This window comes from Anopheles cruzii, chromosome 2, assembly GCF_943734635.1.
Source record: "Anopheles cruzii chromosome 2, idAnoCruzAS_RS32_06, whole genome shotgun sequence".
NCBI lineage: Eukaryota > Metazoa > Arthropoda > Insecta > Diptera > Culicidae > Anopheles > Anopheles cruzii.
This window is the reverse complement of record NC_069144.1, coordinates 460,420-487,982: the sequence shown is the minus strand read 5'-3', so window position 1 is coordinate 487,982 and position 27,563 is coordinate 460,420. Positions and strand designations below refer to the sequence as shown.

General features: G+C 49.6%; 1 protein-coding gene across 1 annotated transcript; it reads right to left on the bottom strand.

The window, feature by feature from the left end:
* LOC128268329 (serine/threonine-protein kinase ULK2) lies at window positions 1–26,231 on the bottom strand. The gene is made up of 14 exons (XM_053005387.1): window positions 25,993–26,231; window positions 24,414–24,587; window positions 4,309–4,396; window positions 3,813–4,012; window positions 3,592–3,752; window positions 3,382–3,521; window positions 3,000–3,305; window positions 2,164–2,317; window positions 1,954–2,095; window positions 1,407–1,886; window positions 1,066–1,336; window positions 843–979; window positions 635–770; window positions 1–567 (listed from the first exon to the last, which is right to left on the bottom strand). The coding sequence occupies exons 1-14, from the start codon at window positions 26,080–26,082 to the stop codon at window positions 491–493; spliced, it is 2,556 nt and encodes an 851-aa protein (XP_052861347.1). The 5' UTR covers window positions 26,083–26,231; the 3' UTR covers window positions 1–490.
* Window positions 26,232–27,563: the final 1,332 nt, after the last annotated feature.

Genomic DNA, 27,563 nt, shown 5'->3' with positions numbered 1-27,563 from the left:
CGTGAAAATTACTATCGGAAAAGCTGGTAAGAAACTCTGTTATTTACAAATCTAAGGCAGAACCACTTTATCTACCTAATGTTTGTATTCTCCTTTGTCCGTGCGCCTTCGGTTCGGCGTTTGGAGCAACAGAAATCAGTTACTGATTCTAATGGACTGTTCATCATCTGTCGTTGCGGGTTTTGCCGAAAAAAACTAACGTAACGCATGGGCCAAGGGACTCTTCTCAGTATTTACAACCTCAATCAGGATCGAATCGATCGTGTGTGTGTGAAACAAATGTGTTCTTTTCCCTTTCTTCGCTTCCACTTTTTCGATCAAATGCAAGTAAAACAATCCGATCATGAGCCGTGGGGGTAAACGTTTAACTGTTTTTCCTTGTTCCAAAGTAAAGTCTGATGATGTGGCCGAGGCTTGCCGAGGTTCAGCAGCATACGTAATCGAACTTAGGGCTATTGGCATCGAGGGTCCAGCCATTGGTAGCCTGCATTCAGGATAGCTCGTCAGTGGTGTAGATGTAACCTTGCCCTTTCAATATGTACAGCCGTTTTTCGACAGCATCTTTGTCTGAAAGCAATGGCGGGAAATGGCGATAATTTTACGCCTTTTTGCGCACTGGGCGTACAACACTTACATCTCGAGAGCAATATCTTGTCCTGTGGATGTTTACATTTCTGCGCCAGCGAGTGCAGTAGAATTTGAGCCGACTGGTACCGTGGGAAACACTCCGCCGGTTTGTTGAACAGTTCGTCCAGAGCCGCAGCCTCACACTATGAAAATGGAATGGCGAAAAGGCGAAGGTTACGGTAACGTGTTTAATACTCGTCCCATCAATTACGTACCATTTGTATCGCGTAATCGTAGAGAATTTTATCGGCGGTAATGTTGCTTGCATTGGCCCGCTGCAGCAAACCGGTCCCGTTTAGCTTTTTCGATTCGATCAGCGTCGAGCGATATTTAGCGTGCATCATGGTCAGCGCTGTAAAGGGAACAAAACGGAGTATAATTGACGGATTCATCATAAAGGTGGCGGCAGTTCCGTGCACTCCTGCTCCGTTTACGGACCGTTCTTAACACTGTTGGAGGGTTTCAGATGCCCGGCCTGTATCTGGGACGAGGCGAGATTCAGTCCGGACGACAGCAGATGGAGCGCGCGCACCAGCAGTACCAGCCGCTCGGCCCGCTTGCAGTGCTCCGGCGGGTGAGGGACCATCGGTTGCGCGTCAGCAGACATCAGGGCCGAGAGGGGCGCACAGCGCGAATCGGCCACCTCCAGTATGCAGTCGGTCAGCGCGATGACGAAGTTCAGTTTCGCCAGCGTTTCGTTGTGATCGCGCTGTGGAAGAAAATGCGGGGAGCGCTGTTTATAGAGGACGCGTAAAACATGGGGATTTCGGTCTACGTACGTCCAGCAGGGTTTCCGCATGCAGCTCCGGTGCGTGGAAGTTGATCGGATGATCGTCCATGTTGTGATCGTCTAGGTAGCTCTGCAGCCCACCAGTCGCGCCCATTTCCGGTAGCGTGAACGCACGCGCCGTCAACGGATGGCCGGTGGCGCGATGGTGGTTGTTATTATCCGTACCGGTCAGCAACGTGGGACTACCGAGCGCCGGAAGTTTCGACAGTGCATTCGTCAGCACGGGCGAACTGGTTCCGGAGCGACGCAGAGGCGACTGGTGCGAGGCCGGACTGACGGTCCAACAGTTGGGCGGTGGTGGTGTTTCGGAGAGCGAACCACCGGACGCGGATCGGCGGCGCCCGCACGACGGTGGCGTCCCGATCGCAAACTGCACCGCCGGCGGTGAAATCGATCGGATATCACAGTTGCTACTTCGATGCTCCGATCGCTTCATGTTAATCGGCTCCGATCGAGGTATGGAATTGTTCTGTGGGGAAGGGGGGTGGGGACTATTAATTGACCACCTTCGGCGGGGTATTTGGCAGCTTCCTTACCTTTGGTGGTGTTTGCGCCTGAGGACGGGACACTTTGCGCGCAGCAGTCGGTACGGGTTTCGGTTCCGAGATCAGAAGCGTGCTTGGTCGGGGAGGACTCGCCTGGGCCTGGGACATTGGTTGAGGCACTCGAGCAGGTTTACTGTTGCCGGCGAAAAGAAAACGGATCCCATTAGCTGGTGCTCGGTAAAGTGGGACAATATTTCTTACCTCTTGTCGTAGCTACCGCCACCACCACCATGGCAGGGATCGACCGGGAGATTGTTGGGCACTAGGACAAAATCATCCGACTCTTCCGGGCTGCTGTTGGATGTGTTGTTTGCACTGAGCGTTGCCACACTGTCGTCAATCTCAGCAAGCGGCACTACCGAACAGAATAGGAGGGTTAACTTTTAGCTTCAACTGCCGTAGAATCCGGATCGGAACAATGAAAAACAACCATAATCTAATCGTCGTACTTCGATTCGCGACCCTATTTCAAGCTCACGGGCCCTTAGACAGGGAACTTTTCACAAACCACCGTCGATGGTTGAAGGCGAACTGCGGGTTACCGTATTCGTTGCACTTCGTTGACAACGACAACGAAACGGACGGGCGCAAGACAACTACTTGCATCCCAGCAAAAAGGTGAAAGTCAGAACCGCATCGACGGAATATGAGCGGACAGGCAGTACGCCAGTGACAGATTGCACAAAGATATGCACTCGACTTGAAGATCTATTTTTATTCGTAACACCTCCCGCCGTCGCCGCCCGTAGCAAGAAATTCGGGATAGAGAAAAACCGCCCTCTTACCCAAGTGCCAAGTACTGAATGGACGTACTTTGTGCACGTGCGCTTCAAATTCATTAACGAATCGTAAGGCGTCCCAGCACTGGCTTCAGTCTCCGAACGGGTCTTTATAAAACGCGAGATTCTGTGACGTCATCTTCAATCGTCACTCAATTAAAATTAGCGAAATTTTCGTTCAAAATTGCTGCAAAAAGTTAGCTAACTATAGATAAATTCGTGCGCATATCTTAATAAACATAAAGGCATGCGGCTTACCGTTGTTATTTTCAACCGTTTGCTGCTTCTGCAACTCCTGCAGCTGCTTTTGCTGCTGCTGCAGCTGCTGATGGTGTTGTTGCTGCTGCTGCTGCTGCACCTGAGTTATGTGTTGCTGGTCATGCTGCTGCTGCTGCTGTGGTTGATGATGCTGTGGTGGTTGATTCATTTGCTGGAGATGTTTTTGCTGCTGCTGCTGTTGCTGGTGCTGTTGCAGTGTTACCGGTGCCGTCTTCTGGTGGGGACTGTTCAGTTTGCCTGCAGCCGCAAAATGAGTCGTAGTCGTACCGGGTAGTTGAGCTGGATCTAGCGGAGAACCCGGAAAGAACGATGATTAGACGACTGTACAATTGTGGCAACCCGAGGTGCAAGGTCCACTAACCATTGTGACTTTGCGGCGTCTGGGCCCGCGGCAGGAAGGCATGATTGAAGAAGGTATCAAAGTTCATACGTTCCTTCGAATTGCGCCGCAACAGCCCCATCAGTAGGTCCGTGAGCTCGTTGGAAGTGCCGGATGGAATCCTGGAACGAGGGAAAGGGGGTCAGACAATTAAAAAAATGATATCCAGCCTAGTGGCGTCCCAAAGCATACTTCGGGGCGAGGCTGGCATTGCGTTCGTAGAACATTTTCAGCTCCTGCGGCGTGTGCGCCTGGAATGGTGCCTTCCCGGTGAGACACTGGAAAACGATGGTCCCCAGGGACCAGAGATCCGCCTTGGCATCGTACTGCAGTGACATGATCACTTCCGGAGCCTAAAACCAATGAAAAGACGGTTAAAAAATCGATATACACTCTTGTATCCATCAACTCACCATGTACATCGGAGATCCGCACAGGGTTGCTGCCATATTTCCATCCTGTAGAAACCGTGCAAACCCAAAGTCGGCTATCTTAAGAGTAATCTTGGCCGGAACTGGCAGCCCCTTGCCGCAGTTGTGCGACAGGAGGATATTTTGCGGCTTCAAGTCCCGGTGCACCACACCGGCCTGGTAGAGGGCTTTCATTGCATTGGCTGAAAATGCGGAAGCGAAACAGACGTGAGGATGCTGGGTTTTGTTGAATAAAAAACCCAACCGTGGAAAAGAAAACTCCCCATCGAAAGGATCGGATCGTAAACAGCGTTAAGTGGTTTGTGGTGCTAGCTTTACACCTTGAACGTGGGGTGGTTAGTGGTCGTAAAGTCGGAACACCCAGAGCTTGTAGCTTTTGGGTGGAAGTTTTATCCGTACGTTCGTTGTTCACCGCTGTGGTTTCTTTATAGCTCCAACTCGTTTACCGTGATTTGGTCCCCTCCCCCCGCCGACTTACCGAGCTGGCCGAGGAACAGTCGTATCGTGTCTTCGCTAAGAGTTCCCTTCACTGCCAGATAGTCCGCTAAATCGCCACCATTGCAGTACTGTAATCGAAAAGAAAAGATGTAAGGGTTAATTTTTGAACGCTTTTGCTGCATGGGCTCTGGGAGATACAGGGAGGAACGGCTGTAGCACGAAGAAGCCACGGCCACGGTGTCCTTGTTTGTCGCTGTCGTCGCGAAAGAAGTGTATCGATTCAACAAGCAATCGCTGACTCTTGTTTTCCGCTGTCAATGACATGCGATAGACGTGACCGTGAAAAAATGTCTTCAGATTCGCATCAGGAGCGTTATTTATGGTTCTGAAATCAGCTGCTTCCATAAAACCATGACATTTTACTTTGCTTTTAACCCGATTGAGCTTATAATAAGACGAGAGGGCCGTGTATAAGATGTTCCCAAGGCGAGGTAAAAGCGATCATAGTAGCCTAGCAAATTTGGATAAAACTTCAGTTTCAGACAATGGCCCATTTTCCTGGTTTGAGTAACAAATAAAACCAAAGAGCTCTTCGGGTTGGGTAAGTTTTCAAGATCAAACTATCGTGCAACCGTAGTCCAGGTTAGTCCGTAAGTTATTACTCTTTGTCTTCGTCCGGAAAAACTTTCATGGAAAGTGTTCCTTCCCAAGAAACGACATACGTCTCGCTTCTTAGCCACAAAACCGCGGGTCTTGGTCACAACCATATTCGTTCCCCACGTTCGGCTATTACCTAAACCTAAGCACGATAATTTGCTCAATTTTGCCCCTTCGACACCTTAGGTCTTTAACGCCATCCTCGCGCCGTATCCTGCTGTTCCAAAAGCAATTGTGCTGGAACAAATCCGTCCAACTACAACGACGAAAGCCGATTAGCGGCCTCGAGACCCTCGCCAGAAGTGAGTCAAAAAAGGGTCAGAGAAGAGAGTCGGAGTGCAGTCTCCTTTCATACGCAATGGCTTTCGACTTCCGGTGGCCAGAGTGTAAAGCGGTTCACTCGCGGACACACAATTGACTTCCCACCATCTCTCTCTCTCTCTCTATCGCTGTGTGATAGAAACAATATTCTGGATTCCCCTGTCGATGTTTTGGGGTGGGGGTTGGCCATAACCAGCAGCACGGACCGAGAGTCTCTCACACACTGTGTGTGTGTTGATTATGAAGTTCATCCGGTACGACATCCTGCGGGTCTCCGGTTATCCGTTTCGACCGGAGAGAGTGTATTCAAGAGGAGGTGTCGAATCGGCCAGGGTTATCCTGGAACACACCGGCAGCTGGCCCACACGGGGACATCTCACAGTCGCCAGCCGGTTCTCCAGCATGTTCTAATTAAACAAACATCTGTCAGGTTTTCGGTTGGTCGCGCGGGGACCGTGTTGGCGAGGGAGTTCGCGCCGGTAAACCCGACTTCAGAGCTGCGGCTTCGCCTCCGAATTCGACCGTGGTGGAGGTGGTGCCACCGGCGACCGAGAGGTGTCTGACTCTATCGATTGAAAAATTCATGAACCACGGGACGGCCAGGCAAAAATCATAACGCTGATGACGATGCTCTGCATATGAAGCTCACGAGACGCTAGGCGATGTGGGCAATTGGCTGGAATTGGCCATTTGGTTGCGTTTGGAATGGAACCATACAACACCGACAACGGTGCCGCCGTCGGAAATCGATGCTTGGCTAATGATAAATATTGGAAAAGATTGCCACTGTCACATACGGTGGTCGTGACGGCAATTATGACTTTTTGCCACTGCTGCTGCTATTGGATGCAGATCGTCAATCGGAGAGAATCCTTTTGGAGCGTGAAAAAAGGGGTCGTAATGTCCAGCCCCATATGTCTCCGGCCGTGACACAATATGGTAAACGACACGTGGAATCGTTTGCAGGAATCAGAACGACGTTACGGTATGGCCACGAACTGGCAGAAGAGGTTTGGTAAAAATTTAAATAATATTTCATTACATTTTACATTCAGCCGACCGTAAAAGGGACATTTGTAGCCGAGAAGATCGCACACGATTTTAAGTTCACGGTAAGACAATTGTTTTATGAAGTCTATCGTTTTTACATTATAATTGGTTGAAATTTACATCAATAAACTTACTCAACAATGTCTTTCGAAGTTTCATTTTAATTTCCATAATTGCTGCACACGCAACCTGGCCAACACTCCGGAGGAGCACTCATCAATCGCATAACATAAATCATATCCCTTTTCAACATTCGCACCAAAAGAACGGAAACGGGTCCCCCATGGCAGCTTTTGGCATAAAATAAAAACTTTTGATTGAAAAATAATAGCGACCCCTCTCTGTTGACCCCTTTGAAGAGCGCCCATTGTTTGCCTCATTTCAATAAACACGCGCCGTCCGAAATAAGAATAAAAACAACCCAAAACAAAGCCGGATTCGAGGAGTTTGGGAACTACAACAAACTCCCCGACGCGTTTTGTGGCACGAAAATGATTGTTTTCGAATGGGCAAAAGATCAGTCACATTCCGCTGCGAGGCCATCCCGAAAAACAACAAATGGCGTCCGAGACCCTCACATTATGCCATGGAAGTTTTCTGTCCGTTAGGGACACACAATGGAGGAAGTCGAGGGCGCAGCATCATCGTCATGCCGGGCGTCAAGAGAGTCGGTCGGACGTCAACAACTTCATGGTCGGCATTAGGTTTCCAGGAATCACACTTTAACTTAATTGAAACGATCGTCCGTACTCATTAGCGAAAATCGACATTAGCACCCTAACACCAGAGCGCATCGCGATAAGCAACCGGAGGGGGACCGACCGACGACCACTCTTGAGCCGTCCCTTTCTGCTGGTGATGCGTCGTTTGGAACCCTTCGCCGTGCAGGAAATAATACCGCCGAAGTAGGTCCATCCCTCTTAATTCCCCTTAGATTGGTTCATTTTTTGCTGGTACATCCATCCAACTCCTTCCAGTCGACACCCGTCGAGAACGGTGGTGAGCCAAGGCTAAGGTCGGGACCATAACTCGGGACAGCAGAGTCTGGATGGAAGCCGCCCGCACACCCGCGAATCGTAGAGTTTTTGCTCGATGCTTCCTCCATTCCGAGGCAACTTTGTTGGCCAGACAGACACATAACGCCCGAAACGTCTGTGTGTATTTACATCCTGAAATATGGCCGCCACCGAACCGACCGTTCTGGGCGATAGTTTTTGGGGGATTTGTCCTTAAAAATAAAACAAATCCTACCATCGGCCCCTGTTTTCCTGGGTGTTGGCGTTTTATGATGGCGTGCGCGGCACAAATCGCAAGATGCCAATAATTTAACACGAACCTCCGAAGGGCGCCACACCCAGGTTGTTTCCTGGGACACACCGCCCCGTCATCAACCGGACGGACGGACGGGCAGCGGGAAGACTAAATAAATTCAACCTTGTTCCTATTCCTGTGGACGGTTGACATTCAAAACGAGACACTGGATCGATACGGCGCGCAAACCCGGCCGGAGCGGGCGAGAACCCATCTCCAGACACACCATCCAAACAAGGAGACGGTATTGTTTTCACGCGCAAGTAGTTTCCAAAAGCAAAGTAGTTCTACAAGACCACAACAGAACCCGGATTGTTCCGTGGGTTGAAGAAAGGATCCACAAGCACTGCTCGATCGAACACCACTATTGTCCGGCTCTCTGGAGTGTTCCCGTGTTTTTTCGCACCAATACCGGGGGGGTGCGACATTCTTTTATTTCGGTATGCGGAATAAAAAAATAATCGTTAGTTCTGGTCTGGTCTGGTTTGGCCCGGTGCCCCGGGTGCATAACTCTCGTGCAAATTGATTTTCCCTATCAGGATATCGGAAATACAAAGGGGAAGACGCAAAAAGGACCACGTCCGGCGGGAATCTTTCATGCGGCACAGCGAACTAGAGAGCTCCGGTCCGAACAGGAAACTAAAGTGTCGTGTGAGGGCCACGCTAGTTCGCATCCGCAAGAATATTTTTAGGAGCGAATCCTTGAGCGGAGTGTAGCGATGAGCCATAAAATGCAGCCCCAGCGAAGGGAACCGAAATTTGCAAACGTATTCCGCAGAGCCAGAGGAGTTCAATATGTTGGATCCTTTTTATAAAAAGTATCATTTTGTTGGTTTGAAACTGTTTGAAGTTGCTGTACAAAATTTCACATTTCAAAAATTATAATTTAAACTAGCTGATCCCGGCGCGCGTTGCCACGCCTCATTTCATCCTCATTTCTCGATTATCCGACGTTTCAACGGACTTCCTGGTGATGTATCCGATCAGCTTCCCTTTGCATTTCCCGTTACTTCTACTTTTCAGACGATCGGGCTTCCCGATGACGTATTTGTTCAGTTTCCCTTTCCTCCTCCCGTTACTCTGTTCCGAATGATAGGGCTTCCCGGTGGTGTATCTGATTGGCTTTCCTTCCCGCTTCCCGTTGGATACATGGCGAAACTCGCACCAGCTAAATTTGACTCAAATTGTTTGAACACTTTTCGAATTTTGCTGCAATTTACCCTAATTTTGTATGCGAGCCACCCTTTGTAAAGTGGCGAAGGGTTTCAAAAATTCACCAGAACATTTCCTCTTTCCAAAAACTCCCACCTGCAGAATTTGGTTCGATTTGTTCGAAAATAACCCGAATTATGCTGAATTTTTTGTTATGTTTGTATGAGAGCCCCTCTCCCGGGAGGTGTGAAATGTACTTTTTCTACTATACGTATGATCCTAATTGAAATCTAGAAGGCTGTAGCAGTCCGTTGCTATCTCTCTCTTTCTTTCTCTCTCTCTACCCATCTCTTTCTCACTCTCTCTCTCTCTCTTTCTCTCTCTCTCTATCTTTCTTTCCCTCTCTATCTCTCTCTTCCTCTCTTTCTCACCTTCTTTAAAAATTAAACACAAACTACGCAGTTCCCCCCAACATCACACTACTTCAAGATGGATGGAATGAAGAGTGGTGATAGGTGAAAGAAGGAAGGAAAAGGCTTTTAAGGGAAACCAATCGATTTAGAGACCACCAAAACCTAAGAAACGATACCCATATTGCCCTAGGACGTATTTTAAGGATTGGGGTTGTATGGGGACCCCCCCTTCCCCTCGTCCTGCAAGGACCAAATTTTGTCACATGGTTTCTCAGGTGACCAGCAACCATTGTGCAAGTTTTGATGAAATTCGATTCATAACTTGTGGAGTAATTGATGTTTTTAACTGTTAGTTGTATGGGAGGGCAAAGAAAGAGGGGGGTGAGGGGTTTCTAACCATGATAACGACACTCCCCGGCCCCTAAAACCCCTGTATACCAAATTTCGAGTCAATCGGTCCAGTAGTTTCGGAGTTTACTTGAGACATACAGACAGAACTTGAATTTTATATATATAGAAGAAGATAGATTATAACAACCTTTCCTTTCGGCGTCGTCGGAATGTGTATTATTCTTTCTCCCTCGTTGCGGTGCGCCAGAATTAGCTGCACCAAACAGTACACTTCAGGCGACCTTAAAACGTGATGCAGGGACGACTACAAACGGCAAATCGGAAGGAACGTCGTGCCGCCGTGCGCCTGATCGAACTCCAACAACACCCGCGGGACAATATTTGCCCAGCGAACGGAAAGCAAAAAAAAAATGGCCGCTGGGCACAAAATAGCGAATAACATTGGCAAAGGTCCCCTCACGCCATAAAACGGTCCCCAGACCACCGTTCTTTCTCTGCTCTGACCGTGCCGAACCGTGAGTCCTGTTCGCAATTTGCTTGCGGTGATGGTATAACAATTAATAGAGGCACCGTATTAGCGAAGGGACGAAAGAACGGCAGAGTGAGAGGATTATAATAAATTTCGTTACGGTTACAATTCAATTGAGACTTACCCAGCCCAAGTAGTGCCTAAAGTAAGTGGCGGTTTTGGGGTGAGCTGGGTTTTAAAGGTGTGCCGCCGCCTGCCTAAACGATTGGGAACTGGCTGAGCGGTGCAGTTTTTGTTTTGTTATTATGCAAAGCACATCTCCACAGGAACTTCCTTTCGGGCGAATCCCGGCATTAAGCTGGGGAGCCATTCGTAGGCACCTCTCCGCTTCATTAGCAGAGCGCGTTGAGGACGATGCGCGGCAGTGCAGCAATATTTAGATGCACAGGGGCTTACAATGCGCACAGGCGGCAAGGTAATGTCAGTTAAGGGAAATATTTATTTAATTTTGCAAGCAGTGGATTGTATTGATCCTATCCTCGGAGAAAGCGCATCTAGTCGTCCATTTTGAATGTCAACTGCAAACGGATGATTTGACAGGCGCTTTGCATCATAAGCTTTTGTAGAAGATAGGCGAAGAGGAAGATGATAGGCGAAAAATGTAAATTAAGACCATTAGCTACCCCCGAAGGACTAGTGGATGACGTTTAATTTACTTCGGTGAAAGTGTAATTAAATTAGAAGATGATCGTCTAAATAGTTTACAAAATACATTTTCTTCCCCGTAGAGCAATGCCCGCGCCTGCCTTGATCCTTGGTGCTGTAGCAACATACATGTAACATATCGAACAACTGAAAACATACGTTCTTCTGTTCGTCCAGCGCCGGGCAAAAAACCAACGTTCCGAGGAAAGTGAAAATTCAATTCGCAAGCCATACATTTCCGAAATTCATCGCTCTGTCTGGCCATCCGGAGTTCATTTCGCATTGGCAGTCGCAATCGTGCGTTCGACATCCGTTTCATCGGTGAAGGCGTCGTTCGATTCACTCGCATCATGCCTGGTTCATGATGGTACGAGCATGTAACCGCACACCACGCCACGGCACAACCCGCGACCCGGAGAACGGTTCGAAGATCGGCCGTTTCCTGGTATGAGTGATGGAAGCCAGCACCGCCGCACAGTAGAGAATTTGTATTAAACAGGCGGACATATTTGTTTCAGGCGGACTTTTTCAACGTTTTTGTTTTTTTGCATGTGTTTTGATTAAATTCAACTTTTTATGTGTAATACAAGTGTTCAAGTATAGTTGGTTGGTTTGAGTTGGTTTGAGTTGGGTTGGTCGAGCCATTTTTATCACTCTTTCGACTTTGACAGATGAATTCTCGGCATCTGCGCAACATGGAAGGCTAAAAATTCGGATTTGTCATAGATAACTTATCTATTTTAGGCTAATATAACTAAAACCCTCAGTTTTAAGGTTGACTTATGACCGCCTTTTCCCCATAGTGCGCCGTGTCTTTGAGTGCGTGTCGTGACGCGGCGGCGGCGGCAGGGGTGCAGCACCACCATTTTTCGTCTTGTTCCCTCACCCGGACGCGGATGAATCTGCGGCGCGAGGGCACACGTCTGCTCCGGTCCCGGTGTGGCACGGCACGTGTAGTTGTGTTCGGGCCGTGATCGAGTCGTAATGTGAGTTTGTGGCGTTTCGCCGTACGTTTACCGCCGCCGCATGATTTCTACTGGAAAACGGGTTAATCGCAGTGTTTTCAAGGAGAGCTGGAACATCATCCAGAAACGACAATCACAAAACGAGAAGCTCCGATCCGTGAATCCGATGGCCCTTGTGGTTTTGGCGTGTGTCGTACAAAAGTGAGAAGATCACCCCGCGCCACTAATTGCCGTAGGTTGGTGAAAACCGGAACACGCGCGCGCCGCTAGAATGGCGCACGAACGAGGCGAATGCGGTCTCACACGGAGGTGTAAAACAATATGCCCAACACAGCCCACGAGCCACGAGTTGACCACACCACATCCGGCTCAACCCATGTGTGTGTCTGTGTGCAAGGATAATGCAATCCATATGTGGTATGCGGCCGGAGGAGCCCCCAGACAGGCCATTAGTCTTCTCTCCGGCGCGGTGGTCTCGCTCGCTCCGGGGCGCGCATCGATGGCCGCTGGCTGGCGTGATCACCTGTCCGTCGCCGTGGAACGGAAAGTGAAAATTAACGGGAAACGTCATCCGATGGATGCGATTTTTGCACGCCCAAGCAGTTCCTACACACAGTAGGCGAGAGTTGCTATTGAAGGTTACTATGGCGAGAGGTGGTGTAGGTATTTCACAACGCACCGGGGCCCTCCAATCGGGGCCGGAGAGCTTATCAGGGGCGAAGGTTGATAAGATTCCTTCACCTTGTCGGGGGCCATTGTTTCCCGAACCGATCGTGTGCGTGAACGTGAAACTATTACATATCTTTGAACGAAGAACGATGCGGCCGCTGCTGCAGTGAAGTGACCTTTGACACTCATCCGTCCGTTAGTAGGCAGCGAAACCAAACGGCAATCATGCGCGTCATTTGGTGCTGGGTTCTAATCACACCTTCGGACGATCGGTTTATCGTACATGAGTTGTGGTGCAGCTAAAAGGCTTCTCGCTAGTGCGAATTGCTGCAAAGTGGTGCGATTTTTTTCGAGCTCATATTCACTTGAACCTCAGCAACACCTCATCAGCCACGGCCGCGAAGCGCGCGAGACTGCTCCTTCTTTATCCAGCGCTAACAATGGATAACCTTTGTTCACCCCATCGGCTTGGTGGTGGCTTGCAAATAAATTACTGGCAAAAGGCAAATAATCGTGCCAAGGTTTCTCTGCCCGCGCGAAAGCATAAAATGCGTATGACCGCCACACTACCGAGTCTCCCGATGGTCCCGGGTGATTGCGTGGATGCGAATCTATTTGTTCTAACTTTCACCATACGCTTTTCTTTTTGAACAATGAGAAGCATAAAACACACACGCGCTACGACGCTCCGGGGGCCATCCCTCGACACGCAACGCTGTCTAAGTACATTTATAATCATTCACGCAGCACGCAGCGCGTAAACCGATTGTACTGTCAACAATTTTCGAAATATCATTTTCGGAATGCACTCCCGTGGACCTCCACAGCAACGAGGCGCATTGGTTTGTTTTTAGCTAAATTCCCACCGGGAAGCGAAGGTGTTCCGGTTCCGTCACGGGAGGATGTGGGTGATTTTTTGATGGACAGAACATAGGCCAGCCAGCCAGCTGACCCACCCTGCGCAGGGTCGCATAATTGATTGCCACACCCCGTGCTCACGGTGCAACGGCGGTTCCCGTTCGTGTGTTATGGACGCGAATGAGTGACTGGCGTCAGAAAGGTGCGTCTCACAAAAAAGGGGCACCAAAAATGAAAACACTAAAATAAACGCAAACCAGGTTTTGCCGGACAACACGGCATCGCCGGCATCGGTGAAACGAAAGCGGCGCGGCGAGTGACAAGGCGCACCACCCCACACCCGTCCCGGGACCACCCTCCCTCCCGCAGGCAACGCACCATCGCGTCTGTGCCACGGGGCGAGCATTAAATGCGCTTTGTGGATCACATGGTTTGGTGCGCCCCAAAAAGAGAATTACCAAAAAAAATGCACGAAAAGAAATAGCATTAACAAGGAGTGGCGCGGCGTCCGGCGGTATTTTTGGTGCATTAAATTTTTTGGCCCGCTTCGATTGGGAATCCAAGCCCATATGCGCTGGGCTGGTTTGGGTTTGATATTTTGAGTTCACCACACACAGCCGGCTCCGAATCCCCGCGGCCAACGCAAGATAATTGTGGAGAAATTCAGCTTCGTGTGCCCGTCGGACAGTCGATGTGCATTGCAGTTGCAACATCACCGAACCTGTGTGTGTGTGTGTGTGTGTTTGGAAAATTCCGAAATTCACGATAGTTGGAAGCAGTTTCGCGTGTGTGCGAGAGAGGATCGAGATCGAGAGAATGATGATTTGTTCGCGGAACTGACTTATGCTGCGCGAGATGACTTCACTCCTTTCGCTCATCCTGCCTACTGTGTGCTGCTGTGTTGTACTTTACATATGTATGAACCACGAATCTAATTGCACACAGCCTACTAACGCAAGTCTTGAACGATGAGCAGCATATTAATTGGCGACTGTCTGCTGGCGGAGAGAACCATTACCGCGCGCGCTCATCTTGCGAGTGAGCCGTCAATCTGTGGCCATTTATTTCAGGGACCAATTCAATTACCCACTGCAGATGGAGAATGCGTGCTTTCCAATCGATGTTGCGCGCCCACCCACTGACAATAAATTCGCACCAAACGACCAATTAAAGTGACACAATTTATGCCGGCTTGTCGCCGGCAAGCAGAAAGCTTCTCTCCGGGCGCGAAACTAAACCGGCGGCGGCGGCGGAAGACCAATCGATTTCGAGAATGATGCGTGAACGGGCAACGGTGCAATCTAAAGCGGACTCTGAAGGCACACTTCAAGGCTCATTATTATCGCGCGAGAAAAAAAGGTGGGGACACACCGGGCGCACCGGGAAAGTATTAGAGAGAAAGCGTTTAGTTTTAATAGCAAGCCATGAATTACGCCGCCAGAAGTGGTTAAGCTGCTGCTAGGTTAATGAGTACTGGCCGTGCGTTATTCGGCGGTGCCTATTTTTGTATTCCAGCATGAAAACCCCGGCAGATGTTGTACGACACACATCTACTGTGACGGACGTACGTGGCTCGTTAGTGTACCGGCGGCCAAAGAAATGTAAAAAAAAGAAACATGAAACTTTCGTGCAAGTACCAAATGGCTCGGTGTACACCAGAAACATATTTGAACGGCAGCAGTGATGGGCCTTTGGGGGGTATTAATTTAATTAGCGTTCCCAAAAAACCTCAACCTGGCCGTCTGGTGACTTAATATTGCTTCGTCGCGACTCAGCCACAAACGTGGCTCCTCCAACAAGCATAAGTCGTTTTTAGGGTTGTGTCATAATCTAATTTTTTTTTGCATTAGGATGCACCATAATTCAAGCAACGAGTTAACGAGTCTACCGTAAACTGTATTTGCCGACGAGGCCGGATTATGCTGGAGAGCCTTAGCTCTTCTTGCCGAAAGCAAGGAATGCTTTCGTGACACATCCGGAAGCCGGTAGGGTTAAAACAGAAGCCCAGCATGTTAATAAATAACCTACGCAAATCGCAAAGGTCAACCCGGTGGCAAACGAGCACTATTTCCGTGGACATATCGTGAACATGAGTCGCTCTGGTTTGAATTACTAAACAGTAACTTAGCATTCGTTCACAAAAATGCAAGACAATGCAATCAATCGAAAGCTGTACAAAAATTTTTCATATTGCGTTCATAAAACATGAAATTCTACTAAATATTGAGCTATACTATTTTGGACGTCCAAAGACACATTATTTTGCAATTGAAGAGGTGGAACGTAGACCGGCAAACGAAGACATAACAAATCGTTCCTTCCAACCGGCGGGCGCATTCATTTGCCTCGCCACACACCATTCAGGCGGTTCTGCGCAGAACGTAAGGAAAATGCCTGCCACTTTGAAAGTCCGACGACCGGGCGGAATGCAAGCATTTTCCGACGGCGCACCGCTAGCGGGGAAAACTGCCATTAGAGCAGAGGCACACCATTAGATTCCAAAAACCACGACCACGCTCCACGACCGACGGCAACGACGGTGACGACGAATGACGGAGTCATCGGGAACAACCGGGCCCCCGAGCGAATCGGACTTTATCGGCACCGGTTTTCACTTGCGTGGTGACCGCTCACGAGGCAACATCGCGTCCCGGACTAACTTCGTCATCGTTGCCACCGTCGTCGTCGTCGAGACTCACGCTATCAGTCGGTCCACAACAGGAGTGTCCTTGGCGCCCTAACCTCGAAATCCTTTCTTGTATTCCAGCAAGCGGGCTTCGATCCACCGATGAGTTGCCGACGGCACGATCCCGCAGCAGTTCTCAGTGACGTTTTCGTTGTGTTCGTTCCCGCTTTCGTCGATTCCGTGACCCGTGAATGATTTTGGATCCGGAAAAAATAGATCCGTGAAACCCGTGAGTTCGTGCGTCGCAGTAGGCTGTGCCGAACAGCAGAAGAAACCAAAGTCGTGTGAACGTTTCTTGTGTCCAGCGTCGTGCGTTGTTTGTTTTCGTGTGATTGCCTTACGCAGAAGTGCGTCGTCCGTGATAAGGAGCGAGTTGGGAGAGCCATCTCCCTCGAACGTGTCGTCCAACGTGTGTCCCGAATAAGTCGAGTCTATCGCGTCAACCCGGAAAACGATGAAGCAACGGTTGATACGGGACTGGCTGGTCCCGGCCCTGCTACTGTCGGTTCTGCTTCTATCGTCGAGGTAAGAGACCAAACGCCACTGCTGCGGCTGCTGCTGCTATGGTTTGCGCCCCCTGCGGTTCCGTGGAACGGGGTCAGGAAATCAGGACGTAATCAACGCCAATCATCGCCAACCGGCGGCGCACCACACGGAAAGCTACCGCGCGCCGATTGTGCGCGGCCACTGCGTTGCGTTTCAGTCCCTCAGTGAAACCAGAACTGTCTTCACCATCGCCACACATTCGATTAGACAACTACACGGGCCCCCAAACCGACCCATTTGGGTTTTTGAAGAAGTGAAGTGCATTAAACTTGCATTTACGAATGCGTCTGGGTCATTACGACGTGTTTCACCAGACACCTGAATGGTCTCAGTGTGCTGTGGCTTAAACACTGCCGATCGCATGTTATTATCTCAATCACTGGTTACGCCTCGAATGAACGGAAACTGAGCAGGCTGGCTGTGTGTGGTGACAAGTAGCCGATGGACAAATATCGCCATTTTCTCATTTTTACACCATTTTAGCAGAACAAGCTCTTGCAACGATCAAAGCGCACTATAATCGGGAAGGAACCGACCCCGGCGACTGAAAACAGCCAACAGAACACGCACACCCAATCTTGTGACACGTGACCGCCGCCCCGGTGCACTTATTCTGCCACTCGAAAACCGACCCAAAAAAAAGAAGTGAACCCCAAAAGTTCAAAGATCAACCCGACGCCAGGTGCTGTGTGGCTGTTTCATGAAAACCCCTCTGGGGCCACCCGACGGGGCCGTAGATTGTGTGGCAGAATGTAAACTGAAGCAATAGGTGCCCGTCGGGTGCAAGTTCATTAAACCCGCTTGAGTACACAGTCGCGCCCGGGAGAAGTATTATTTATAGGGAAGAACACAGCGGCGTGCCCGTCAGTCTCTCCACTTGAAGAGCGAACGGCGTGCGTGCGTGCGCTGAAATAATTACGGGATTCAATGGGGAGCCTGTCTCACGGTGGCCTGACGCCACGTGATGAGCACGGACCCGGAGAGCAGATTTATTTGGTCAAGATTAATTAGGTCCTCGGTGGGTCTTAAAGCGATGTCCTCTTCTGGGAGGAGCCGACTGTCCGCGCCGTGGTCTGGCGGATCGAAACGAACCATTTATCTATTTCTCGAAACTTCCCCGGGCATCAGCCCGGTGTTGGGGCGGGCCGCAAGGTCTTAAAGGGGCAACAACTTTCATCGGCTTTCGGTGAGCCAGGTTTTGTAATGCTCACGTACCGATAGATCGGGAACCTAGCCTGCGTCGGCCACTTCGCAAATTCTTCTCGGTGGGGTCGGCCACTGCGAAACCCACCAACACCGGCCGCCCTGCCGGCAAGGAAAAAACACGAACAAGATTAAACTTAATCGGGTGAGTAAGGTAACGACATGACGTGTGCACTACGCACCCCGGTGTCTGTCCATCCTGGCGCGTTACAGTATGCGGAAAGGAAAGGAGAAACCGGTTGTGACTGCGCAAACCTGTGCTTACATTGCATCAAAGCACGTGACCACCACCCTTTGGGACAACCCCCGACGAATGACGTTTGGGGTTCGGAGTCTGGTGTGTCTGGAGAAGCCCGACTCCCGGGTGTCTGTCGTTGAGTTTTCAACCCTCCGCCGGTGTGCGTGCCACTTGTGCAACAATCTTACATCTATGTCACCGTCGTTTTCAGCCAGAAGGGTTTAGGGGACCTTCCTTTTATTTGCAAGAATGACTCCAAAAGCGTTGCTCGGAATACAGCAAATGTTTGGAGCTAAAACCGGCCAATCGATTGCTGTGTCCCGAAAACGAAAATGACGAAATACCCGACCCGGACCGGAATGTGTCAGCAAATAAACGCACAAGAAATCACGGCGCCGGCGGGTAATGGCGTCACTGGAGAGCGAGTGTTTGGACAAATATTGACGTGGTGTGGTAACATTATCGGCCGATACGACCACGACGACACACGGACACGACTTTTGCAATCCACGGAATTCCTCGGATTGATTGCCTCGTATCGGCGTACACGCGGACAAGATTAAAGTTTGACCGAGATCCGGCCACCTTTCGGTGACTCACCCCCCGACCCACGGTGGTCCGGAGCAAAGTTTGGCCATCGGCCACCATCGTCGTCAACAAGCGCTGCGTCAGGACACGATTATTTTTCGGCACACTCTGTCGGTAAAGCGCACCGTCGGCAGTATTCCGAAGCATGGTGCCGCGGCGCCACCACCCTTGACCTCGATTCCAATAATAATGGTTCCAGGAAATCATGCCGCAAGGGGACACGATGGTGTGCGCCGCGCGCAGGGCCTGTGCGAACCGGCGATGTCGCGCGCAGTGTTTTATTTAATTCAATTATTCTAATGCGTCTCCTCGCGGTCACCGATACGGGGCGGGGAATTGTCAAAGACGCGGACACCACCGAACAGATCCGCGGCGCGGCGCGGATACCCTTTTGACCGCGCAGGCCACCGTTCGGAAGCCGCCGGTGGCCGTCATATATTGTTAGCTACACCGTCGTGATATATCTCCGCCTTGTGTGGAGAGTAATTCAATTAGTTTACGGACCGCGAAGTGTACTTGGTCCCCTGGTCGCTGGATAAGTATTAAGATTTGAAGGCTTTCTTTTGCAGCTCTACTATCTGTTCGGCTTAAGGACATGGCTGGGTCCGGACTGCCCATTTCTTTGCTTGCGCTCCGTTTCTTGGGTGCGCCACAGTTGAGGGCTGGTCCACCGGACGTCACGGAGATTAGTGATAAAATTCAAGGTTGCGCCGCGGGGCTTGCACTGTGTATTATCGACTCAACCAAATGCGAGTCCAACGTCCACCGCGCGGACGCTATCGGTTGCCTTGATAGCGCCCGAGGGTATGCCCTCGTACGGGCTCTGCTACAAACCCCTAATTTGGCCTAATTTGAAACACCCCAAAAATCCAAAAATTGAGGTTTTTTTTGGCCCTACAGGATTGACGTCTGAAAGAAGGATGTGGCGATTGGTGGTGCCGATAGGATCCAGTTCTAGTCTGAAGGGTGCCTTTGAACAAAAGCATCAAGCTGTTCCGTACGGGAGAGTTTAATCCGCACTCATTTCTTTCCGGTGTCCTTTTCCGCTTTCGCTGCAGCCTGGTGCACAGTAAAGACCTCGGCTACGACGTGCTGGATGATGACGGGGAAAATACGTACGCTGACGAGTACGACGATACGTACGACGAAGACGGCGGCACACCCGCCGAAGGTGGGCTCAGTGCCGGGAATGGTGATGACAGTGACAAATCGATCGTGCCTTCTACCACCACAACGACCAGCACCACCAGTAGCGCCGGTACTGCGGGTCCTTTCGCAGCAGTTAACTTCGGTGACGTGGACGGTATGTACCAGGGCCGGGGCGGGCCGGGCAAGGATTTCATTTTTCGTCTTCCGTGCTTCGACACTAATGATTCTCACACACCCTTGGCAGATAATTTTATGGATCGGGACCAGTATGCGTGTCCGAGCGAGTGCAGCTGCTCCGAAGGCACGAAGCTGCTAAACTGTTCTCATCGCTCCCTGACCGACATCCCGCCTGGCCTGCCAGTGAACGTGGTCCGGCTTGACCTGAGCCACAACAATCTGAAGCGGCTGAACGTGGAGGCGCTCGAGAACTGTACGGCGCTCCAGGCACTGCTGCTGGCCGGCAATGCCATCGAGCAGTTCGACAAGGAGCTGCTGCTGAAGATGGATCGGTTAGGTCTGTTGGACTTGTCCTCCAATCAACTGTCGCATCTCGATAGTGACAGTTTTGGCGAGGTCAGCAAATCGCTCCGCAGATTAAATCTAAGCGATAATCCGCTGGTGCTGCCGGATAGTGGGCCGTTCCTGTCGTTACCGGAACTGGAGGAACTGTCTTTGGTCGGTTGCAATCTGACCGAGCTGCCGGATGAAACGTTCAGCGAACTCGGAGGCCTCTCCCAGCTCGATCTTTTCGGCAATCAGTTCGATGAGGTAAGCGGGAACAGTTCAACCGGTGGACCATGTGGACCTTCTTCTCACTCCGTTCCTTAATCTTTCAGGATATGAGCGTGGATGTGTTTGAGCCACTGAGCAATTTGATCCGACTGAGGCTTCCCGCTCTGTCGGAGAGCACGGTCCGTGACCTGTGCGATAAGGTGCAACGGATCGATGTAATCGACATAACGAAGCACAACATTAGCTGCTTCTTCCTGGCATCGGAAACTTCCTTCGAGGACAGCATCATAGTGGACGTACCGATAACAATGCCAGTGAGCACAACCAGAGGTGAGCAATCCAACACCTTGAGGCAAGACCTTTCTCGATGATTGATTTTCGTTTTGCTTTCTTTTAGAGCCAACAACAGCACGGCCGACGAGGATTCCGAAGAAGAATGCGAACGACATTCGCCAGCACTACAAATCGTCCACCTCCAAGCTGCAGGCTTCGGATCTGGCCCTGCACACTACAACCGCCCAGCCAGCGCCACCGGTGCGCAGTAACGCGACCGCCAAATCTTCCGGATCACCAGCGTCCGCGTCGATCACGCACACCGGTGCTTCGCCGGTGGACGGTGACGATGGGGTTGTGAAAACCTCCGCGACAGAGGCCAACAAGGCAGGGGATGGCCAAGACCAGTCACTCCTTTCGTCGATCTCTTCCGAAACGATGAAGCAGTCGCTGATGGCCATCATCGGAGTGACCGTTTTAGGGCTCATCATTGGACTCATCTGCCGGCGAACCGGGATTAAGGGCAAACTGTGCGGCACCAAGCGACGGCCAGCGCCCACCGATCAGGTGCGACCGGCCGAGGAGGTGCCACTCAATAAGGTGTAGGAAGGAAGAACGGAAAGATCGGACAGTAGAGAAAGAAAGACAGCGGAACCTGAGGAGAACCTGGTGCGCGCCGCGGTGTCGGGTGTCTTGACAATCTCTCTAATTGCACGGGGAGACGATTCGCACGATCGATCGGGTCGATGGAACGTGACACAAAACACACACCCTTAACGCACACACACACTCGTCAGGACCTAGCATGTGATATTACTTACAAAGTATTAGGTAACATCCTCTTCGAAAGCTTTCGCGAAGGCTGATATTCGAGGGCTTTGTGAAAGGGTTCCGAAGAAAAAAAGGAAAGGAAGTGGTTTCACCTGTTCCTTTTTTACACCACACACACTTGCCAGAACTTGGGCCCAGTTTTGGCAGTGCTTCTTTTCTCTCTGTCTCACTGCCGGTGATCATTGTTTAGGAATACTTTTGTTGTAAATATTGCACGGCGCTTGCCGAAAGTGGAGCGCGACACGAATTTAACTTAACTCATTCGCAAAACTTCGCAATACGAGGGAATAGAGGGAAAATATTGCTTTTCATCAGTATGTTCGTATTTTCCTTTCGAACACTGTGCTCGTTTTGTAGAGACGGGACATTCATCTAAGAACACTACCGAATGCAACGCGGTTTTGGTTTTTCATAATATTCACAATCAAACTGTAGCATTACACGATAGGGTGAGCCACAGAGACAAAATTAAACCATAACAAGAGGACAGAACAGTGCGCGTATACTAATATATTGACCTAAGGCCACGAGAGCGAATCACCGTTAAAGAACCAAATGGCACACGATTGTGTATTAGTGTTAAGCAACAAGAAAAACAGAAACACTAGAAATACTAATTCCCTACGGTAGAGCCACACGTAGTGAAATGCATTTAAAAGAAACACGTAATCCACGAGCACTAGAGGTTAAGTTTCCTTCAATTCCGAACGGGGTACAGTTTGACACCGTTAGTTTCCCCGGAGCACACGTGCGAGCGTGACAATGTGTGTCCCAGCCAGCAAAGATGGAGGAGATAAGGCTGGTTTTGAAAAGGAAAGCGAAGCCGAAAACGTTTGGGGACGATAATTTAGCAAAGCTAGCTCACTGTAGATTGCTCAGTAGTAGTATATTTGTTTTCAATGAAAAATGTTAGTCTGTAACGGTCGGTTTTGGTAGTGTTTCTTCATAACAGTACGGAATCCAACAGAACAACTCTTTTTTTGCGTAACACAAACCTAACCACACGACACCCATACAAGAGTACTAAGGGTGGTTGGTGATATTTGCTAAATAAACGATCATCTATTTGTGCCAGCCGCACGACGAAAATTGGGGCCGTATGCATTTCGCCGAAAGAAAAGCTCGCCGAAAAATAAAGAATGGTTGCTAATGCCATCGCCATTTTGTGTACAAGAGTAGATTAGCATGCAGAGGATATTTTCTGCATTGCTAGCTCGTCTTGTTTTGGGTCTGAAGCGTCACAGATGGTGTACCTTGCGCGACCACGTAAGCATACTGCGATCTAACGGAACAATCTATCACTTTATGCTAAACAGGAACAAAATAAGGAAGTTAATTATGCAACCGGACAAGAGAATCGGCGCGTATCGGAACTGACAATTATTCTTAACCTGAAACGGGTTTAAGCGACGATAAACGGCTCTCACCGCGCCGCGCCGTTCGCCGAGGTAAACAAGAGAGCGACAGACTTGCTGGCCTTGTATGGCACAAACAAGCACAGTGCGTTGAAACGCAAAAGCTCGCCCTAGACTTCGCGAGGTTCCGTTTAACAAAAAACATATAAATACCGTAACAAACACCTAGGAACTGCAGAGTCGAAGGATAATTGGATAATACCAATCACTCAAGGTAATGAACGCTCGGAACCACGTACTTGTGTTATAATTAGGTACACTTTTCGTGTATGGTTCTTGCAAAATTTCCTTGCTTACAGTGTGCCACGAAATGTGCTTATACCTTGGGAGATTTGTGTAACCTTGGTTACTAATTGGCTTCCGTTGGAGCGACTGTAGCGATTGAAGGAAGGAGAGCTTCCTACGGGAGTTGAAAGACGAACACATTATTAGTCGCAGTAGCCCTTAACGAAAAATAATATATCAATCAGTAGTAATCAGCATTTATCGCCAGTTCGAACCAGTTCGCCATCGCCATCGCATCGCAAGCTTCTGGTAGGTTGTAAAAGGTTGTAATGTAGCTTTGTCCTTTACATTACTTTACATCACATTTGATTGAAATGCGTTTAATTTGTGTTTACCTTTTTCTTTGTTTTAACAGTAGTGGAAGTTAGTTGTTTATGTTGTTGTTTATAAACAATGACAAAATAACAACCAGATCTCTCGAACCAAATTCCGCGAGAGCACCGAGGATGCGTTCCTTAAGTCGTTCCTGTTCTTGCACGGTCAGTTCATGCTTTATGATATGACTAACAGAATTGAAGTCGTTGCTCATCGCATATGCAGCAAGCCCTCCGAGCGTACCGCCAATGAGCAATCCGATCGGTCCCGCTAGCATACCACCAAGATATGTGCCGGACCCTGCTACTATCGCTCCTTTTGTGCTTCCTTTTAACGATACACGCATCGACTGCTTATCCGTCAGTGTTGCCACAGCATCCAGCAGCTCCATCATCGAAAAATTTACGCCAAATATGTCATCGAGCACAGTGGTAGGACTAACTTTCCACTAACGCGATAACGCGATTGCCCAGCAAGCCGCCCTGGAGACCGTCATTTCATTTGTTACGAAAGATATGCGTATGCAGATCATTGACTGATTGAAATTACTGTGATTGTTACAAAATATAATAACATATCATTTTGGTTACACTAGATATTTTTACTGTGTCTATTGATTAATTGAGCTTGGTTTCGCTTGCTAGTTGCTGCTGCTTGATACCTTGTTGCAAGCTAACAGAACTGGGGAGCAAGTTATTATTGCATGGTGTGTTGTACACGCTCTGTCATCGGCGAATCGTGTGGCCCCCCAGATATGAATAATATTTCTTCTTCTATAGCATGTCAATGGCCCCACTTAAATCCTTGGGCAGCTCCTCATCTGCGAGACTTCTTTCATCGACATTTTCAAAAGTGACACTTCATGGCGAACGGAAGAAACACAAAAGAGAGTAGGAAGCCTTTTCGGGCAACGGCCATAATCACACCACCGTGGGGTGTCCTTTCTTCGCGTCGAGTACTCACCTCCATCACCAGGTAGACATTATGATCCTTCTCGGTGCAGGCCAGCAGCTTCACCACATTCTTGTGCTTCAGGGCGCTGAGCTCTTGCAGGATTTTTATCTCCTTCCCGAGCAGACTCTGCGATTTGGCCAAGCTTTTCTTCGTGATGCTTTTGATTGCCACCGGGCAGTGGGTCTGTGAAAAGAAATGTGACAGGGGGCAGGCGTTTTAAACGGTACAAAAACAAGAAACAGGAAACTCCGAATAGCGGAAATGAATAGAAAGATAAAATCCGGCCCCTAGCGGGACATTCTGTGAATCATCCCCCCCCCACGGGTAAGGATTAAGCACGAACCTTGGCATGCGGGGACGAACGAGAGGATATCGAGAGGCACGAAACATGGACAGATATTACATGAAAAATCCTGCCGTCCGAAAGACTACCTATGGGAGCTGTGCCAAAAGCTGCCTGCGGGATTATCCTGTGAATCCCGCGATGATCGATAAAATTAATTTTACCAAGATATGTTGGCGTGATAGCTTTCATTCATTTATCAAACTATAATCAACACGCTCGCAACTTATCCATGGTAAACAACCCCCCGGATGATGAATGGCTGCAGATAAGCGTAGCATTTTGCAATATGACCCGATTAGGTATAACATTTTCGAGCGTAGAATGCATTTCACTTCACCAAGACACTTTCTTCCCGTAGACTTCCTGTATGAAGACAACAAGGAACTACGGGTTAGCTAACTGATAAGCGCACCGAATTAGAAAAATAAATGCATCTTTGTGCATGCCACTTGCCGGTGATCCATCGCAACAAGGACTTTGTTTTCTTTGTTTCCATGCACTTTACAAAATCGCAGACAGACAGGCTCGAACTTGTCCAGACGGTAAATATTGGTAAACACGCTCCGGTGTCCCGTATTGCAAGCAGATTACTCAGCCGGTGGTAGGAAAGATAAGGGTGCTAAAATTATCACCCATTAAAAGTTGTACTGTTCATTGAGCGTTTCCATTCTTAGCGTTTATCTAACCAGCCACTGCAAAGCATCGGTCAGCGTGTGAAGGCAAGTTATGAAATTCACAAACTAATAGCTTTCGAGTTATTTAAAGCGGATACATCGTCGAAGCAGTATTCAGACACGCTGTCCTGCAAGATCTGTATTTAAAATCAATTAGTGTTATCAACAGAACTAACTTGGAACTCAAAAGCCCAAAGCCCCGGTCAGAAGGTCAATTGATTTTGAACAAATCCCTCTCTGACCTACTGCGAGGACCTTGAAAGCAGTGCTTCTAATTCCTCTCAAATTATCACCCAAAGCGGTCTTCGATTGGAGCATTATCATATCAAAACATTGGTGGCAACCTTAGTCCCCCTTCGGAAAGCTTTCGCGGGCGGGCACTAGCGGGATCGTGATGTGCGCACTCGTGATTTTCGCAAAGGGCAAGGGGCTTTTCGTACGGTGTACTACGCAATTCGCTTCGCTTTCGCAGTGAACTTAGGTTGGTCCCGCTGAAACGTTAGGCAAAGGAGTAAAGCAATATGTTTTACAACCAGAGTGGCCTACTATGTCCTCTTTTCGCTCTTACCTCACGGTGGCGTCCTTTGAAGACGACCGCAAACGCCCCGTGGCCAATCAGTTCCTTGCTGTTGTACTCGTAGTTCCCAACAATCTCCATGCTGTTGGGTGGTGGGAAATGGCGCTACACAACAAATCCAACGTTTCCGTCGCCGTCGTTGTTTTGATCTCGGCGATTCGCCAGCCCTCACCGGATTCTGGGGCGCGATTTCAGAGATAACAGACACTCGCACACACTCTTACCTACAGCACACACACCCGAAATCTGGTGCAGCTGGTGGCACGAGGAGGATGGAAGAGGTCGTTCTTCTCAGCCCTTCCTTCGGTCGTGATGTTTTCACTGACGCTTTTCCGGAGGAACAACGCAACCCCGTAGCCCTTTGCTTGAATGCACAATTCACTTCAACAATATTGCGTATTGGTTTCAAGATACACTGCAGCTTTCGCCGGTGCGCAAAGGGTGGCCGCTATTCCGAAGAACTTCCGTACCAGAACTTTTCGAAACTTCCGTACCGGACTGCACTGCGAGATTCTGGCAGCACTTTTGGGGTGTTTTTCTTTTCTCCACGCTACTACTTGCTTGATCCCCCACCGGGGTGCTGGGAAATCTACCTGGCGGTTCCGATTTTCCGTCCTCACGGTGTTGCTGATTTTCAGATTGACATTACTGCTCCAAATTCTCCTCGTGAAATCGATAGGAACAACGGTGGTGCGCCGACCGAGCGATGAGCAATGATGACGGTGAGGATGGGCTTCACTGACACTTTCTCACTTCACCCTGCTCACCTGCTCACGCGTGAATCCTGTGGCTGTGTTTTACTTTTCAACACTTTCGTGTATTGCCTGGGATATGTTTCTCGTAGCACACTTTGTTTGCAGCAGAAAAAACCTCGAGCCCTTTCTGGTGGCTCTTTTGCTTCTTCCGCAACACGCTTCCGTGTTGCGATGCGCGGTGGCAACACTAATGGCGTAATTTCTATATCGCCAATTATTTGTTTCCGACAGCCGGAGCGCCTTTCGGCAGCTGTATCACACACGCTGCGCCTTTTGTTTTGCCACGGGAAGGATAGGAAAGCGTGCGTGTGTGAATTTTCACACCAAACGAGGGCCCGTGCGTATTCACTCGCGTTTTTCTCCTTTTGCGTGCTTTAACACTGCACTCGCCCCCGATGGACAGCCCGATTTTGGGTGAAACGTACGAAACAACGCTTTTGCGTTTTTCCCGAACGAGTGAAACCAGCAAACTAGTGGCTGCGTTTCGATAGAATCGATTTTCCGCTCTGCGCTACCTTTGCTGTCCAGCGCTGGTCGAGGCCCCTTGTACCGTATAGCAGCAGGCTGCCCAGAGAACGGAGTATGGGCAGAAAATCGTGCTGCGCCGTGCTGGTGCGAATCGAGTGTTTGGCGATTTCTTTTTCTTCGTCAATCGAGGAAGTCACTCCGTCGATAGAATTGCGGTGGCGAAGGTGAGATAGACGATTACACTGTGGCAGCGTGTGCGTGTGTCCCAATAGCATCGTGCGTCAGTTTGACAGCCCCGAACGGAGCTGTCAGCCATTGTTTTGTTGATTTGAATCTTTC

Coding starts and splice junctions, on each gene's coding strand:
- LOC128268329 (XM_053005387.1), bottom strand. CDS start 26,082: ATGGAGATTGTTGGGAACTACGAGTACAACAGCAAGGAACTGATTGGC. Junction 980..1,065: donor CTCCAACAGTGTTAAGAACG/GTCCGTAAACGG, acceptor TTCCCTTTACAG/CGCTGACCATGATGCACGCT. Junction 568..634: donor CAAGATATTGCTCTCGAGAT/GTAAGTGTTGTA, acceptor CATTGCTTTCAG/ACAAAGATGCTGTCGAAAAA.